This window comes from Tachyglossus aculeatus, chromosome 11 (assembly GCF_015852505.1).
Source record: "Tachyglossus aculeatus isolate mTacAcu1 chromosome 11, mTacAcu1.pri, whole genome shotgun sequence".
NCBI lineage: Eukaryota > Metazoa > Chordata > Mammalia > Monotremata > Tachyglossidae > Tachyglossus > Tachyglossus aculeatus.
This window is the reverse complement of record NC_052076.1, coordinates 32,392,464-32,406,363: the sequence shown is the minus strand read 5'-3', so window position 1 is coordinate 32,406,363 and position 13,900 is coordinate 32,392,464. Positions and strand designations below refer to the sequence as shown.

General features: G+C 48.9%; 1 protein-coding gene across 4 annotated transcripts in view; it reads right to left on the bottom strand.

Moving 5' to 3' along the window:
• CEP164 (centrosomal protein 164) overlaps nt 1-5,158 on the bottom strand; it is a 35,575-nt gene extending 30,417 nt beyond the window's left edge. For 3 of the 4 annotated variants that reach the window (XM_038754747.1, XM_038754748.1, XM_038754750.1), the window contains exons 1-3: nt 5,010-5,158; nt 2,936-3,047; nt 1,679-1,880 (exon numbers count right to left, since the gene is read on the bottom strand). In XM_038754747.1, coding sequence (XP_038610675.1) covers nt 1,679-1,880; nt 2,936-3,047; nt 5,010-5,094 — 399 coding nt within the window. In that variant the 5' untranslated portion in view covers nt 5,095-5,158. Of the gene's footprint in view, nt 1-1,678; nt 1,881-2,710; nt 2,845-2,935; nt 3,048-5,009 lie in introns of those variants that run through there. The other variant, XM_038754749.1, reaches the window with a different exon arrangement.
• Nucleotides 5,159-13,900: the final 8,742 nt, after the last annotated feature.

Here is a 13,900-nt window from a genome sequence, read left to right as displayed (position 1 = left end):
AACCCTGTGTATGTTCACTTATGTTGTGTGTTATATTGGCATATTTTACTCTCCCAAGCGCTTAGTACAGTGCACAGTAAGCACTCAATAGATGTATATATGTTTGTACATATTTGTTACTCTATTTATCTATTTTACTTGTACATATCTATTCTATTTATTTTATTTTGTTAGTATGCTTGGTTTTGTTCTCTGTCTCCCCCTTTTAGACTGTGAGCCCACTGTTGGGTAGGGACTGTCTCTATATGTTGCCAACTTGTACTTCCCAAGCGCTTAGTACAGTGCTCTGCACACAGTAAGCGCTCAATAAATACGATTGATGATGATGATGATATGGCTGACCCCTGGCCAGCTCAGATCTCATATATAGTCCTGTCTTGCTGCTCTTCCCCTCCTTCACCTCGGGCAGCCATGCCCTTGTTCCCCTTCCTGCTTAAAACGTCAGAGCCACCCCAAAAAACATTCCCAGCCTCTGGGGTGGAAAAGCCCATCCCAGCAAGAGGCACTTCCGAGAGGCCTGGGGGGAGATGGGGCCAGAGACCACTTGTGCTTGGAGCCGAGAGAGGCTCCAAGGGGGTGCCCAGCTGCCCAGCTGGGTTTCTTATCCACACAGTCAACTCTTGGTTACCTACATTAATGGTGAGTGGGAAGACACGGCATGTATAATACAAAACAATGGATAAGACAAAACCAAAGAAGCAGCTGGGTCCCTGTCTGAGGAGCCAGTCTGGACCGGCAGGGCCTGGAGAGCGCCACGTCTGCAGGCCGCGGGTGAGAGAAAACACCGATCCCCTGCTGGGTCAAATCCAGCGAGACGTGATCGTAGATCACGCAGAGTCGATCGCATTATTAGACAGGACAAAGTCCAGGTTAAGCGAAGAAATCTCGACACCGAAACAGAAGCGGGCACAGACTCACGACGATAATAATATTAGTATTGTTAAGTACTTACTATGTACCAAGCACTGTACTAAGTGCTGGGGTAGATTCAGGATCATCAATCACGACGATAATAATATTAGTATTGTTAAGTACTTACTATGTGCCAAGCACTGTACTAAGTGCTGGAGTAGATTCAGGATCATCAAGTCCCACATGGGCCTCACAGTCTAAGGAGGAAGGGGAACAGGAACTGAATCCCCATTTTGCAAATGAGGGAACTGAGGCACAGAAAAGTTAAGCGATCTGCCCGAGATCACACAGCAGGTCCTTGGATCCCGAGGCCCAGGATCTTTCCACTAGGCCACGCTGCTTCATAAATATCGTCAAATTCCCCGCCCCATTCGAAAGCTCCAGCGTGGACTACGCTGCTTCATTCTCCCCCCTCCTATTCATTCATTCAATTGTATTTATTGAGTGCTTACTGTGTGCAGAGCACTGTACTAAGCGCTTGGGAAGTACAAGTCGGCAACATATAGAGACGGTCCTTACCCAACAATGGGCTCACAGTCTAGAAGGGAGAGACAGACAACAAAACAAAACATGTGGACAGGTGTCAAGTCATCAGAACAAATAGAATTAAAGCTAGATGCACATCATTAACAAAATAAATAGAATAATAAATATGTACAAGTAAAATAAACAGAGTGATAAATCTATACAAACATATATACAGGTCCTGTGGGGAGGGGAAGGAGGTAGGACGGGGGGATGGGGAGAGGGGGGACCACAGACTCACCAAGAGGGTTCGCGGGGGCTCCTTGCCTTTATCTCGCTTCTCCTTCTTCTTCTTCCTGTCTTTCTTTTTGGGGGTGCCAAGGTCCAGAAGCTTCCCCCGCTCCTGGACCACCAGGCTGTGGTAGTACTCATCGCAGGGATGGTCCCAAGTCGACTCCCCGTTGGTGAAGTTGAAATAGTAAATGTCTCCTGTGATGTCCTGGCTGGAGAACAGAGAGACCCCCCCCCCGAGTCGGCTGGTCTGGGGATGCGTTAGACCAGCCTTCTAGACTGGCTTCGGCCCGTGGTCGGGAGGAGACTGGACTGGAAGCTGCTTGTGGGCAGCGAATGTCTCTGCCTTTTAGACTGTGAGCCCACTGTTGGGTAGGGACTGTCTCTATATGTTGCCAATTTGTACTTCCCAAGCGCTTAGTACAGTGCTCTGCACACAGTAAGCGCTCAATAAATACGATTGATGATGATGACTTCTGCTGTGCTCTCCCAGTGAGGAAAGAGCTGATCCCCGGCCAGCCCCGGGGTGGGGACAGAGAGGTAGAGCCAGGCCGTGACTTTCGACCAGCTGCTGCTGCCATTGAGGGGTCAACATGTTAGGGAGCACTCCTTCCGGCCCGCCCCGCCCCCCCACCAGGCAGACAATCTGGGTACAGCGTTGGCGCCCACTACATCCTCTTCACTTAGAGAAGGCAGTTAGCCTCTGCACCTCAAACTGTAAAATCCTATGGCTGGAAGGGACCTGGGGAGGTCATCTCGTCCATCCCCCTGGCTCTAGTCACATAGATGAGATTCTCTCCTATCCTCTGAGGAAGATTTCAGTCCCTCCTGCCGTCACCTTGCTGCGTTAGCCCCTTTCGCTGCCAGGACCTGCTTCCTTGAGGCTAACCTAGATCCCTTCTGCTGCAGCAGACATTCATCCCGTCCTCAGGGGAGGCAGGGACCCAGGCTCTGCGTACAATCCTTCCCAGTCTCTCTGCAGAAGGACCAGTCCCCCCCAACCCTCCGGCCCTCCCACCTGAGAGACATGGCTCTGGCTCACCCCCAAGGCAGAGGACGCATGGCCATGACTATACTTCATCTAGGTATTTCTTCCTGGGGAGTTGGCAATGGGCTCTGCCCACAGCAGGCACTGCTGAGTATTATTCTGATGAGGCGGGGAGAGTGTGGGAAGTACAGGGCCCGAGGGATCCAAGGACCATCGATCCCACCACCGGCCAGGACATCAATCCCCAGCCCCAGCTGCTCCCCTCGCCCCCCAACTTGCCAGGGCTTCCACGCGGCGGGGAGTGACGCCACAATGCCTTCCCGGGCCAGCCACATCAGTTCCGGCTCATTCTGGGGGTCTATGCCGATCTCCACAGCGTACTGGAGGATCTCTGCCGGGGGAGGAAGTTGAGACCCCTGTCAACCCTCAGGGCTTGGGTCTGCACCAGCAAACCATTCGTTCAATCATATTTATTGAGCGCTTACCGTGTGCAGAGCACTGTACTACGCACTTAGTACCATGCAAGTAGGGCCCTTGGATCTGAACCCTTTGACCACTTGATAGTCACCCAATCCTCAGCACTCGCACACAGATCCGTAATTTATTTATTTATGTTAATGTCTGTCTCCCCCTCTAGACTGTGCGCTCTTTGTGGGCAGGGAACAAGTCGACCAATTCTGTTACACTGTACTCCCTCGAGCACTTAGTAAAGTGCTTTGCACACAGTCAGTGCTCAATAAATACTATTAATCGTTCGGTAGTTCTGGACCCAGGTACACCTGATCCTTGCCAAACTGAATAATTTGGTGGACTGAAACGGCTGGAAAATTGACGTCAAAGGGGATCTTTGGGACCAGAATTCCCCAGGACATTCACTGGGATAGACCCAGGGAAAGGGAAGCAGTGTGCTCATTGTGGGCAGGGAATGTATCTATCCACTCTATACTCTCCCAAGCACTTATTACATTGTTCTGCACACAGTAAGCACAGTTCAATTGATTGATTGATTGATTGGACAGAGCACGGGCCTGGGAGTTGGAAAGACCTGGATTCTAACGCCGCTCTGCCAGTTGCCTGCTGTTATGACCTCGGACTTTAACTTCTTAATGCATTTGTTCCCTCATCTTTGAAATGGAGGTTAAGACTGTGAGCCCCATGTAGGACAAAGGCTGTGTCCAACCTGATTTGTTTGTATCTACCCTAGAGCTTAGTACAGTGCCTGGCACAAAGTAAACCCTTAACAAATACCATAAAAAAACAGGTTCTATTTAATAACCCATCGGAGAACAAGACTTCAGCCAAGAACAACGAGTCCTCTTGGTTCTCCCAGGGCCACGGGACATTTTGGGAGAGACAGGCAGCGTGGTGTCGGAAGCAGTGGGGCCTGTAAAAGATCACGGGCTGGGGAAATCAGACCTGGATTCTAATCCCGGTTCCACCACTTGCCTGCCATGTGATCTTGGTCCAGGCCTCTGTTTCCTCATCTCTAAGATGGGAATTAAATACTTGTTTTCCCTCCCCCTTGGATTGGGAGCCCCACGTGGGACAAGGACTGTGTCTGATCCGAATGACCCCAGTGCCTAGCACGGTGCTTGGCAAAAAGTAAGAGTTTAGCAGATACCACTGTTAATATTATTATTACAAACTGAGTGGTGATCCAGACAAACCAGTCGTGGCAAAGTGAAGTTCTTATGGGGATCGTTCCTGGCCTCTAACCCCAAAGAGGGGCTCCTCTCCTCGATGGCAGGGCCCGGGTCTCTGCCAAGCCACGCAAGGAAGTGCCAAGATTACCAAGAGGGCTCAATCGTATTACGATTGAATGGATGAATCAGTGGATATGAAAGGTCTGGGCAAGTCATGACGCAGCATGGCACAGTGGACAGAGCACAGGACTGGGAGTTAGGAGGTCACGGGTTCTAAACCCGGCTCCACCGCTTGTCTGCTGTGTGACCTTGGGCAAGTCACTTCATTTCTCTGGGACTCGGTTACCTCACCTGCAAAATGGGGATCGAGACTGTGAGCCCCAAGTGGGACAGGGACTGTGTCAAACCCAATTTGTTTGTATCCACCCCAGTGCCTGGGACACAGAAACTGCTTAACAAATACTGTAATTTTTATTATGAGCCTGGAGGCAGGGGAATGGACAAACGATCTCCCAGCAGCCTGGATGCGCTGAGTTTGTGATGAGGTAAACCAGGAGTGGGCAAGCTCGGGGCAAGTGGCCCCCTGGGAGGGTCTCTAAGGACAAAGTCCCACCCAGAGCAGGGGGGAGGGTCCTTTCTCTTCCACCATTCATGGGGAGGCAGACCCCCAACTTGGCTCCTGTTCCTCGATCCCCACCCAGCCCCGATACCTCGATCATTGGGGATGTAAGTCTCGTCGTAGACCTCCTCCAGGATCAGTTGGTCCCCGATGCAGAAGGCTGGGGGTCCTGCCATGGCAGCTCCAGCTCCTGGTCCAGAGAGACCCCCGGGGGAAACCGGCCCCTTGGGGAAGGGTCCATACAGTGCTTATCTGTAAAATGGGGATTTATCTGTAAAATGGGGATTAAGATTGTGAGCCCCCCGTGGGACAACCTGATCTCCTTGTAACCTCCCCAGCGCTTGGTACAGTGCTCTGCACACAGTAAGCGCTCAATAAATACGATTGAATAAATGAATATGTCAGAGCCCCGTGGGCACCAGCAGAATGGGCCAGTCCTGGGTGGGCCCAGCTGGCCCACCCTGGCTCCCAAAGGCTCCCCAAGGCTCCCAAACACCGGGCCTGGGACCCAGGCCGTGGCTCTGGACCCCCGAGGGAGGCCAGGATCCGGGCTCCTCAGCTGGTGACCTGCCCCTCCCCTCCATCCCCCACCACAGACCCTCCCACAATCCCTGTCGAGAAGCAGCGTGGCTCAGTGGAAAGAGCCCGGGCTTTGGAGTCAGAGGTCATGGGTTCGAATCCCGACTCCGCCACTTGTCTGCTGTGTGACCTCGGTCAAGTCACGTCGCTTCTCTGGGCCTCAGTTCCCTCTTCTGCAAATTGGGGATTAAGACTGTGAGTCTTATAGAGGACATGGACTGTGTCCAACCCAATTATCTTGTATATACAACAGTGCCTGGCACATAGTAAGCACTTAACAGATACCATAATTGTTATTATTATTAATAATAATTAATATTATTATAACCCCATTTTACAGATGGGGAAACTGAGACCCAGAAATGAATTTAAATGAATTGCCCAACGTCTCCCAGCAGGTCAGTGGCAGAGCTGTAACTAGAACTCTCCCCCTTCTAGACTGTGAGCCCGCTGTTGGGTAGGGACCGTCTCCATATGTTGCCAACTTGTACTTCCCAAGCGCGCAGTACAGTGCTCTGCACACAGTAAGCGCTCAATAAATACGATTGAATGAATGAATAAATGAATGAATGAACGAATGAATGAATGAATGAATGAGCTTAACTTCTCTGAGTCACCGTTACCTCATCTGTAAAATGGGGATTAAGAAGCGTGGCTCAGTGGAAAGAGCCCGGGCTTTGGAGTCAGAGGTCATGGGTTCAAATCCCGACTCCGCCAACTGTCAGCTGTGTGACTTTGGGCAAGTCACTTCACTTCTCTGGGCCTGAGTTCCCTCATCTGTAAAACGGGGATGAAGACTGTGAGTCCCCCGTGGGACAACCTGATCACCTTGTATCCTCCCAAGCGCTTAGAACAGTGCTTTGCACATAGTTAGCGCTTAATAAATGCCATTATTATTATTATTAAGATTGTGAGCCCCACGTGGGACAACTTAATCACCTTGTACTCCCCCCGCAGCGCTTGGAACAGTGCTCTGCACATAGTTAGTGCTTAATAAATGCCATCATTATTATTATTAAGATTGTCAGCCCCACGTGGGACAACTTAATCACCTTGTATCCCCCCCGCAGCGCTTGGAACAGTGCTTTGCACATAGCGCTCAAGCGCTTAGTACAGTGCTCTGCACACAGTAAGCGCTCAATAAATACGATTGATTAATAAATGCCATCATTATTATTATTAAGATTGTGAGTCCCAGGTGGGACAACTTAATCACCTTGTATCCACCCCGCAGCGCCTGGAACAGTGCTCTGCACATAGTTAGCGCTTAATAAATGCCATCATTATTGTTATTAAGATCGTGAGCCCCATGTGGGACAACTTAATCACCTTGTATCACCCCCGCAGCGCTTGGAACAGTGCTCTGCACATAGTTAACGCTTAATAAATGCCATCATTATTATTATTAAGATTGTGAGCCCCACGTGGGACAACTTAATCATCTTGTATCCCCCCCCCCCCCAGCTCTTGGAACAGTGCTTTGCACATAGTTAGCGCTCAAGCGCTTAGTACAGTGTTCTGCACACAGTAAGCGCTCAATAAATACGACTGATTAATAAATGCCATCATTATTATTATTAAGATTGTGAGCCCCATGTGGGACAACTTAATCACCTTGTATCCCCCCCGCAGCGCTTGGAACAGTGCTCTGCACATAGTTAGCGTTTAATAAATGCCATCATTATTGTTATTAAGCATGTGAGCCCCACGTGGGACAACTTAATCACCTTGTATCCCCCCCCCCCCCCGCCCCAGCGCTTGGAACAGTGCTCTGCACACAGTAGCGTTTAACAAATGCCACTCTATCTTCTAGACTGCGGGCCCACTGTTGGGTAGGGCCCGTCTCTACATGTTGCCAGCTTGGACTTCCCAAGCGCTTAGTCCAGTGCTCTGCACACAGTAAGCGCTCAATAAATACGATTAATAAATGCCATCATTATTATTATTAAGATCGTGAGCCCCGCGTGGGACAACTTAATCACCTTGTATCCCCCCCACCCCCCCAGCGCTTAATAAATGCCATCATTCTTCTAGACTGCGGGCCCACTGTTGGGTAGGGCCCGTTTCTATATGTTGCCAACTTGGGCTTAGTCCAGTGCTCTGCACACAGTTAGCGCTCAATACATACGATTGATTGATCATGATTATTATTATAAGGAATCCCACAGCCCCTCACATCCTTCTGCCAACACGCACCCACCTGCAATCAGGCCTCGTGGCACCGTCCTGCCACCCTCTGCATAACATCTATCCCCCAGGTGGCTGCATTGACAGACCCCCGGCCCTCCCCAGCTCGGTTGCCCACGTGGCCCGTGCCCAGCGGGCCGGTTTGCCCCCTCCCCTCCCCTGATGCCAGGGCGGCTCCCTGTTGCCCGGGACGCCGGGGATGTTGCCCCGCAGCGAACAATCACTTCCAGGATGGTCCGGAGCCTAGCAACGACAACCCCGCCCCTCCCTGCAGCTGATAGGTCGCCGGGCGCGAAGCCTGGCGTCGGATTGGCCGAGCCTCCCCGCTCCCCCCCGACCGGAACTCATCCCGGAGGGCGGTGCATGCCGGGAGTTGTAGTCCGGGGTGGGCAATGGCGGGAGAGGAGGAGTTAGGCTACAGCGGCGGGGAACTTCATAACAATAATAATAATGATGATGATGGTACTTGTTAAGCGGTTACTATGTGTAAAGCACTGCTCTAAACGCTGGGGAGATATAAGGTGATCAGGTTGTCCCACGGGGGGCTCACAGTCTTAATCCCCATTTTACAGATGAGGGAACTGAGGCGCATTCATTCACTCATTAATTAATTAATTCATTCAATCGTTCATTCACTCATTCAATCAATCAATCATTCATTCAATCATTCACTCATTCAATCAATCATTCATTCACTCATTCAATGAATCATTCATTCACTCATTCAATCAATCATTCAGTCAATCAATCATTCATTCAATCATTCATTCACTCAATCAATCAATCATTCATTCACTCATTCAATCAATCATTCACTCAATCATTCATTCACTCATTCAATCAATCATTCATTCAATCATTCAATCACTCAATCCTTCATTCACTCATTCATGCACTCATTCAATCAATCATTCATTCACTCAATCAATCATTCATTCACTCATTCAATCAATCATTCAGTCAATCATTCACTCATTCAATCAATCATTCATTCAGTCATTCAGTCATTCACTCATTCAATCATTCATTCATTCACTCATTCAATCATTCATTCAATCATTCATTCATTCACTCATTCAATCAATCATTCAGTCAATAATTCATTCACTCATTCAATCAATCATTCAGTCAATAATTCATTCACTCATTCAATCAATCATTCATTCAATCATTCATTCACTCAATCAATCATTCATTCACTCAATCAATCATTGATTCACTCATTCAATCAATCATTCATTCACTCATTCAATCAATCATTTACTGATTCATTCAATCATTGATTCACTCAATCAATCATTCATTCAATCATTTATTCACTCAATCAATCATTCATTCAATCATTCATTCACTCAATCAATCATTCATTCACTCATTCAATCAATCATTCATTCACTCATTCAATCAATCATTCACTCATTCATTCAATCATTTATTCACTCAATCAATCATTCAATCATTTATTCACTCAATCAATCATTAATTCAATCATTTATTCACTCCATTCATTCAATCGTTCATTCACTCTTTCATTCAATCATTTATTCACTCAATCAATCATTCATTCACTCATTCATTCATTCAATCATATTTATTGAGCGCTTACTGTGTGCAGAGCACTGGACTAAGTGCTTGGGGAAGCAGCGTGGCTCAGTGGAAAGAGCCTGGGCTTTGGAGTCAGAGGCCATGGGTTCAAATACCGACTCCACCACTTGTCAGCTGTGTGACTTTAGGCAAGTCACTTCACTTCTCTGGGCCTCAGTTCCCTCATCTGTAAAATGGGGATGAAGACTGTGAGCCCCTCGTGGGACACCCTGATTACCTTGTATCTACCCTAGTGCTTAGAACAGTGCTTTGCACATAGTAAGCGCTTAACAAATACCAACATTATTATTATTATTATTATTATTATTATTATTATTATTACAAGTCAGCAACGTATGGAGACGGTCCCTACCCACGAGCGGGCTCACGGTCTAGAAGGGGGAGACAGACAACAAAACAAAACATGGAGACAGGTGTCAAAATCGTCAGAACAAATAGAATTAAAGCTAGATGCACATCACTAACAAAATAAATAGAGTAGTAAATATGTACAAGTAAAATAAATAGAGTGATAAATCTGTACAAACATATATACAGGTGCTGTGGGGAGGGGAAGGAGGTAGGGTTGGGGGGGAGGGGGAGGAAGAGAGGGAAAAGGGGGCTCAGTCTGGGAAGGCCTCTTGGAGGAGGTGAGCTCTCAGTAGGGCTCTGAAGGGAGGAAGAGAGCGAGCTTGGCGGATGTGTGGAGGGAGGGCAGGGGGAGGACGTGGCCCGGGGGTCAACAGCGGGACAGGCAAGAACGAGGCCCAGTGAGGAGGTTAGTGGTGGCAGAGGAGCGGAGGGTGCGGGATGGGCTGGAGAAGGAGAGAAGGGAGGTGAGGTAGGTAAATCTGTTGATAATAAAAAATGGATTATTGTTCGATTGCAGATTGACTCTGGACTGTAAACTTGTTATGATCAGGGAATGGTTCTGCTAATTCTGTTGGACTGTACTCTTCCAAGTGCTTACTAAAGTGGTCTGCACATAGTAAGTGCTCAATAAATATGATTAATTGACTGATGGATGAATGTTGGGAATGCTGGAACTTGATTCCCTTGAATGACAAGCACTCCAAAAGCAGATGTGCTTAGGAAAGTAGGGGGGACTTGCAGGCCATCCACTTTCATTCAATCGTATTTACTGAGCGCTAACTGGAAAGTACAGTTCAGCGATAAAGCAATTCAGCGAACCAGTTTCCATACCCCTATCCCTCATCACACAGAAATGGGATTAACCCAGGGAAGGATTTGGGCCCAGCTCTTAAGGGGGAGAAGGGAAGCATGAGAGAGCATATTTCTCCTAGGTATTTTTAACGATTTCTCTAAATCCTTTCTCATCCTTCATCACCTGGAGCTCCCCAGGGTTTAAGCCTTCTCACTGGGCCTCCATCTCATCTGTCTCACCGTTGACCCCTGGCCCACGTCCTGCATCTGGCCTGGAACGCCCTCCCTCCTCAAATCCCACAGACAATTACTATCCCCTCCTTTAAAGCCTTTCTGAAGGCACATCTCCCCCAGGAAACCTTCCCTAAGCGCCCCGTTTCTTCTTCCACTCCCTTCTGCATCACCCTGACTTGCTCCCTTTGTTCTCCCTCCCTGCCCCACCCAACCCAGCCCCACAGCACTTATGTCCATATAATAATAATAATGATGATGATAGCATTTATAAAGCACTTACTATGTGCAAAGCACTGTTCTAATAATGTTGGTATTTGTTAAGCACTTAACTATGTGCTGTTCTAAGTGCTGGGGTAGAGACAAGGTAATCAGGTTGTCCCACGTGGGGCTCACAGTCTTCATCTCCATTTTACAGATGAGGGAACTGAGGCCCAGAGAAGTTAAGTGACTTGCCCAAGGTCACATGGCTGACAAGTGGCAGAGCAGGGATTTGAACGCACAACCTCTGACTCCAAAGCCCGTGCTCTTTCCACTGAGCCACAAAGCGCTGGGGAGGTTACGAGGTGATCAGGTTGTCCCACGGGGGGCTGACAGTCTTAATCCCCATTTTCCAGATGAGGTCACTGAGGCCCAGAGAAGTGAAGTGACTTGCCCGAAGTCACACAGCTGACAATTGGCAGAGCTGGGATTTGAACCCATGACCTCTGACTCCAAATCCCGGGCTCTTTCCACTGAGCCACGTGTGCAGAGCACTGTCCTAAGCACTTGGGAGACTACAGCATAACGATATAACAGACACATTCCCTGCCCGCGACCAGTTTCCAGTCTAGAGGGGTTCCTCTTCTGGGACCCACTGCAGGTGGAGGTTATGTGTGCGGGGGCCGGGGGTGTTTTCTGCCTTCCCCATTGGACTGGCAGCCCCTCATGGGCAGGAACCAGATCTCCTCCTTCCTCTCCTCCCTCAGTTTCTCTCCCAGCATCCAGTGCAGGTGGAGATAATAATAATAATAATAATAATGACATTTATTAAGCGCCAACTATGTGCAAAGCACTGTTCCCAATGGGGGGTGGGGGGTGTCTGTCTGTGTGTCTGTGAGTGTGTCCCTGTCCTGTCTTGCTCCTTTGGACTGGCAGCCCCTTGGGGGCAGGGACTAATAATAATAATGGTGGTATTTGTTAAGCGCTTACTATGTGCAAAGCACTGTTCTAAGCGCTGGGGGGATACAAGGTGATCATGTTGTCCCACATGGGGCTCACAATCTTAATCCCCATTTTACAGATGAGGTAACTGAGGCACAGAGAAGTGAAGTGACTTGCCCAAAGACACACAGCTGACAATTGGCAGAGCCGGGATTTGAACCCATGACCTCTGACTCCAAAGCCTGGGCTCTTTCCATTGAGCCACGCTGACTGAGTCTCCCCCTTCTTCTCCTCCCTTAGTTCAGTCAATCAATCATATTTATTATTATAATAATGATGGCATTTATTAAGCGCTTATTATGTGCAAAGCACTGTTCTAAGCAGTGGGGAGGTTACAAGGCAATCAGGTTGTCAATCAATCAATCAATCAATCGTATTTATTGAGCGCTTACTGTGTGCAGAGCACTGGACTAAGCGCTTGGGAAGTACAAGTTGGCAACATATAGAGACAGTCCCTACCCAACAGTGGGCTCACAGTCTAGAAGGGGGAGACAGAGAACAAAACCAAACATACTAACAAAATAAAATAAATAGAATAGATATGTACAAGTAAAATAAAGGTTGTCCCACAGGGGGCTCACAGTCTTCGTCCCCAATTTGCAGATGAGGTAACTGAGGCCCAGGGAAGTGAAGTGACTTGCCCAAAGTCACCCAGCTGACAATTGGCAGAGCCAGGATTTGAACTCATGACCACTGACTCCAAATCCCAGGCTCTTTCCACTGAGCCACATGTGCAGAGCACTGTCCTAAGCACTTGGGAGACTACAGCATAACGATATAACAGACGCATTCCCTGCCCGCGACGAGTTTCCAGTCTAGAGGGGTTCCTCTTCTGGGACCCACTGCAGGTGGAGGTTTTGTGTGCGGGGGGCCGGAGGTGTTTTCTTCCTTCCCCGTTGGACTGGCAGCCCCTCATGGGCAGGAACCATATCTCCTCCTTCCTCTCCTCCCTCGGTTTCACTCCCAGCATCCAGTGCAGGTGGAGATAATACTAATAATGGCATTTATTAAGCGCTTACTATGTGCAAAGCACTGTTCTAAGCGCTGATAGAGAGTGTGAGAGAGAGAGAGAGAGAGAGAGAGAGAGTGTGTGTACGTGTGTGTGTGTGTATGTCCGTCCTGTCTCCTCCACTGGCCTGGCCTCTTGAGGGCAGAGATTGTATCTGTGCCTCCCTTTATGCCTCCCCACAACACCCAGTACAGAATGGGTGTGTGTGCGCTCGTATGTGTACGTATCCCAGTTCCGCTACTGATCAGCTGTGTGACTTTGGGCAAGTCACTTGACTTCTCTGGGCCTCAGTTCCCTCATCTGTAAAATGGGGATGAAGACTGTGAGCCCCAGGTGGGACAACTTGATTACCTTGTATCTCCCCCAGCACTTAGAACGGTGCTCGGCACATAGTAAGCGCCTAACAAATGCCATCATTATCATTATTATACATGCATACATGCAGTGTGTGTGTGTGCTTTTGGTGGGGGGGTGGGGTCCCGCCCCACACAGTGGTCTGGAAGCTCTGCACACAGTAAGCGCTCAATAAATACAATTAAATGAATGAATGGCAGCCCTTGAGGGCAGAGACTGTATGCCTCTCCACCACAGCAGCCAATACAGAGTTTGTGTGCATGTGTATGCACGCATATATGCAGACGTGTGTGTGTGTGTGTGTGTCAGTCCTGTCTCCCCCATTGGTCCAGCAGCCCTTGAGGGCAGAGACTGTATGCCTCTCCACTGCAGCAGCCAATACAGAGTTTGTGTGCTTGTGTATGCATGCATATATGTAGACGTGCATGTGTGTGTGTGTGTGTGTGTGTGTGTGTGTGTATGTGTTGGTCCTGTCTCCCCCATTGGTCCAGCAGCCCTTGAGGGCAGAGACTGTATGCCTCTCCACAGCAGCAACCAATACAGAGCATGTGTGCATGTGTATGCATGCCTATATGCAGGGGTGTGTGTGTGTGTGTGTGTGTGTGTGTGTGTGTGTGTGTGTGTGTGTGTGTGTGTGTCTCAGTCCGGTCCCCCACATTGGTCCAGCAGCC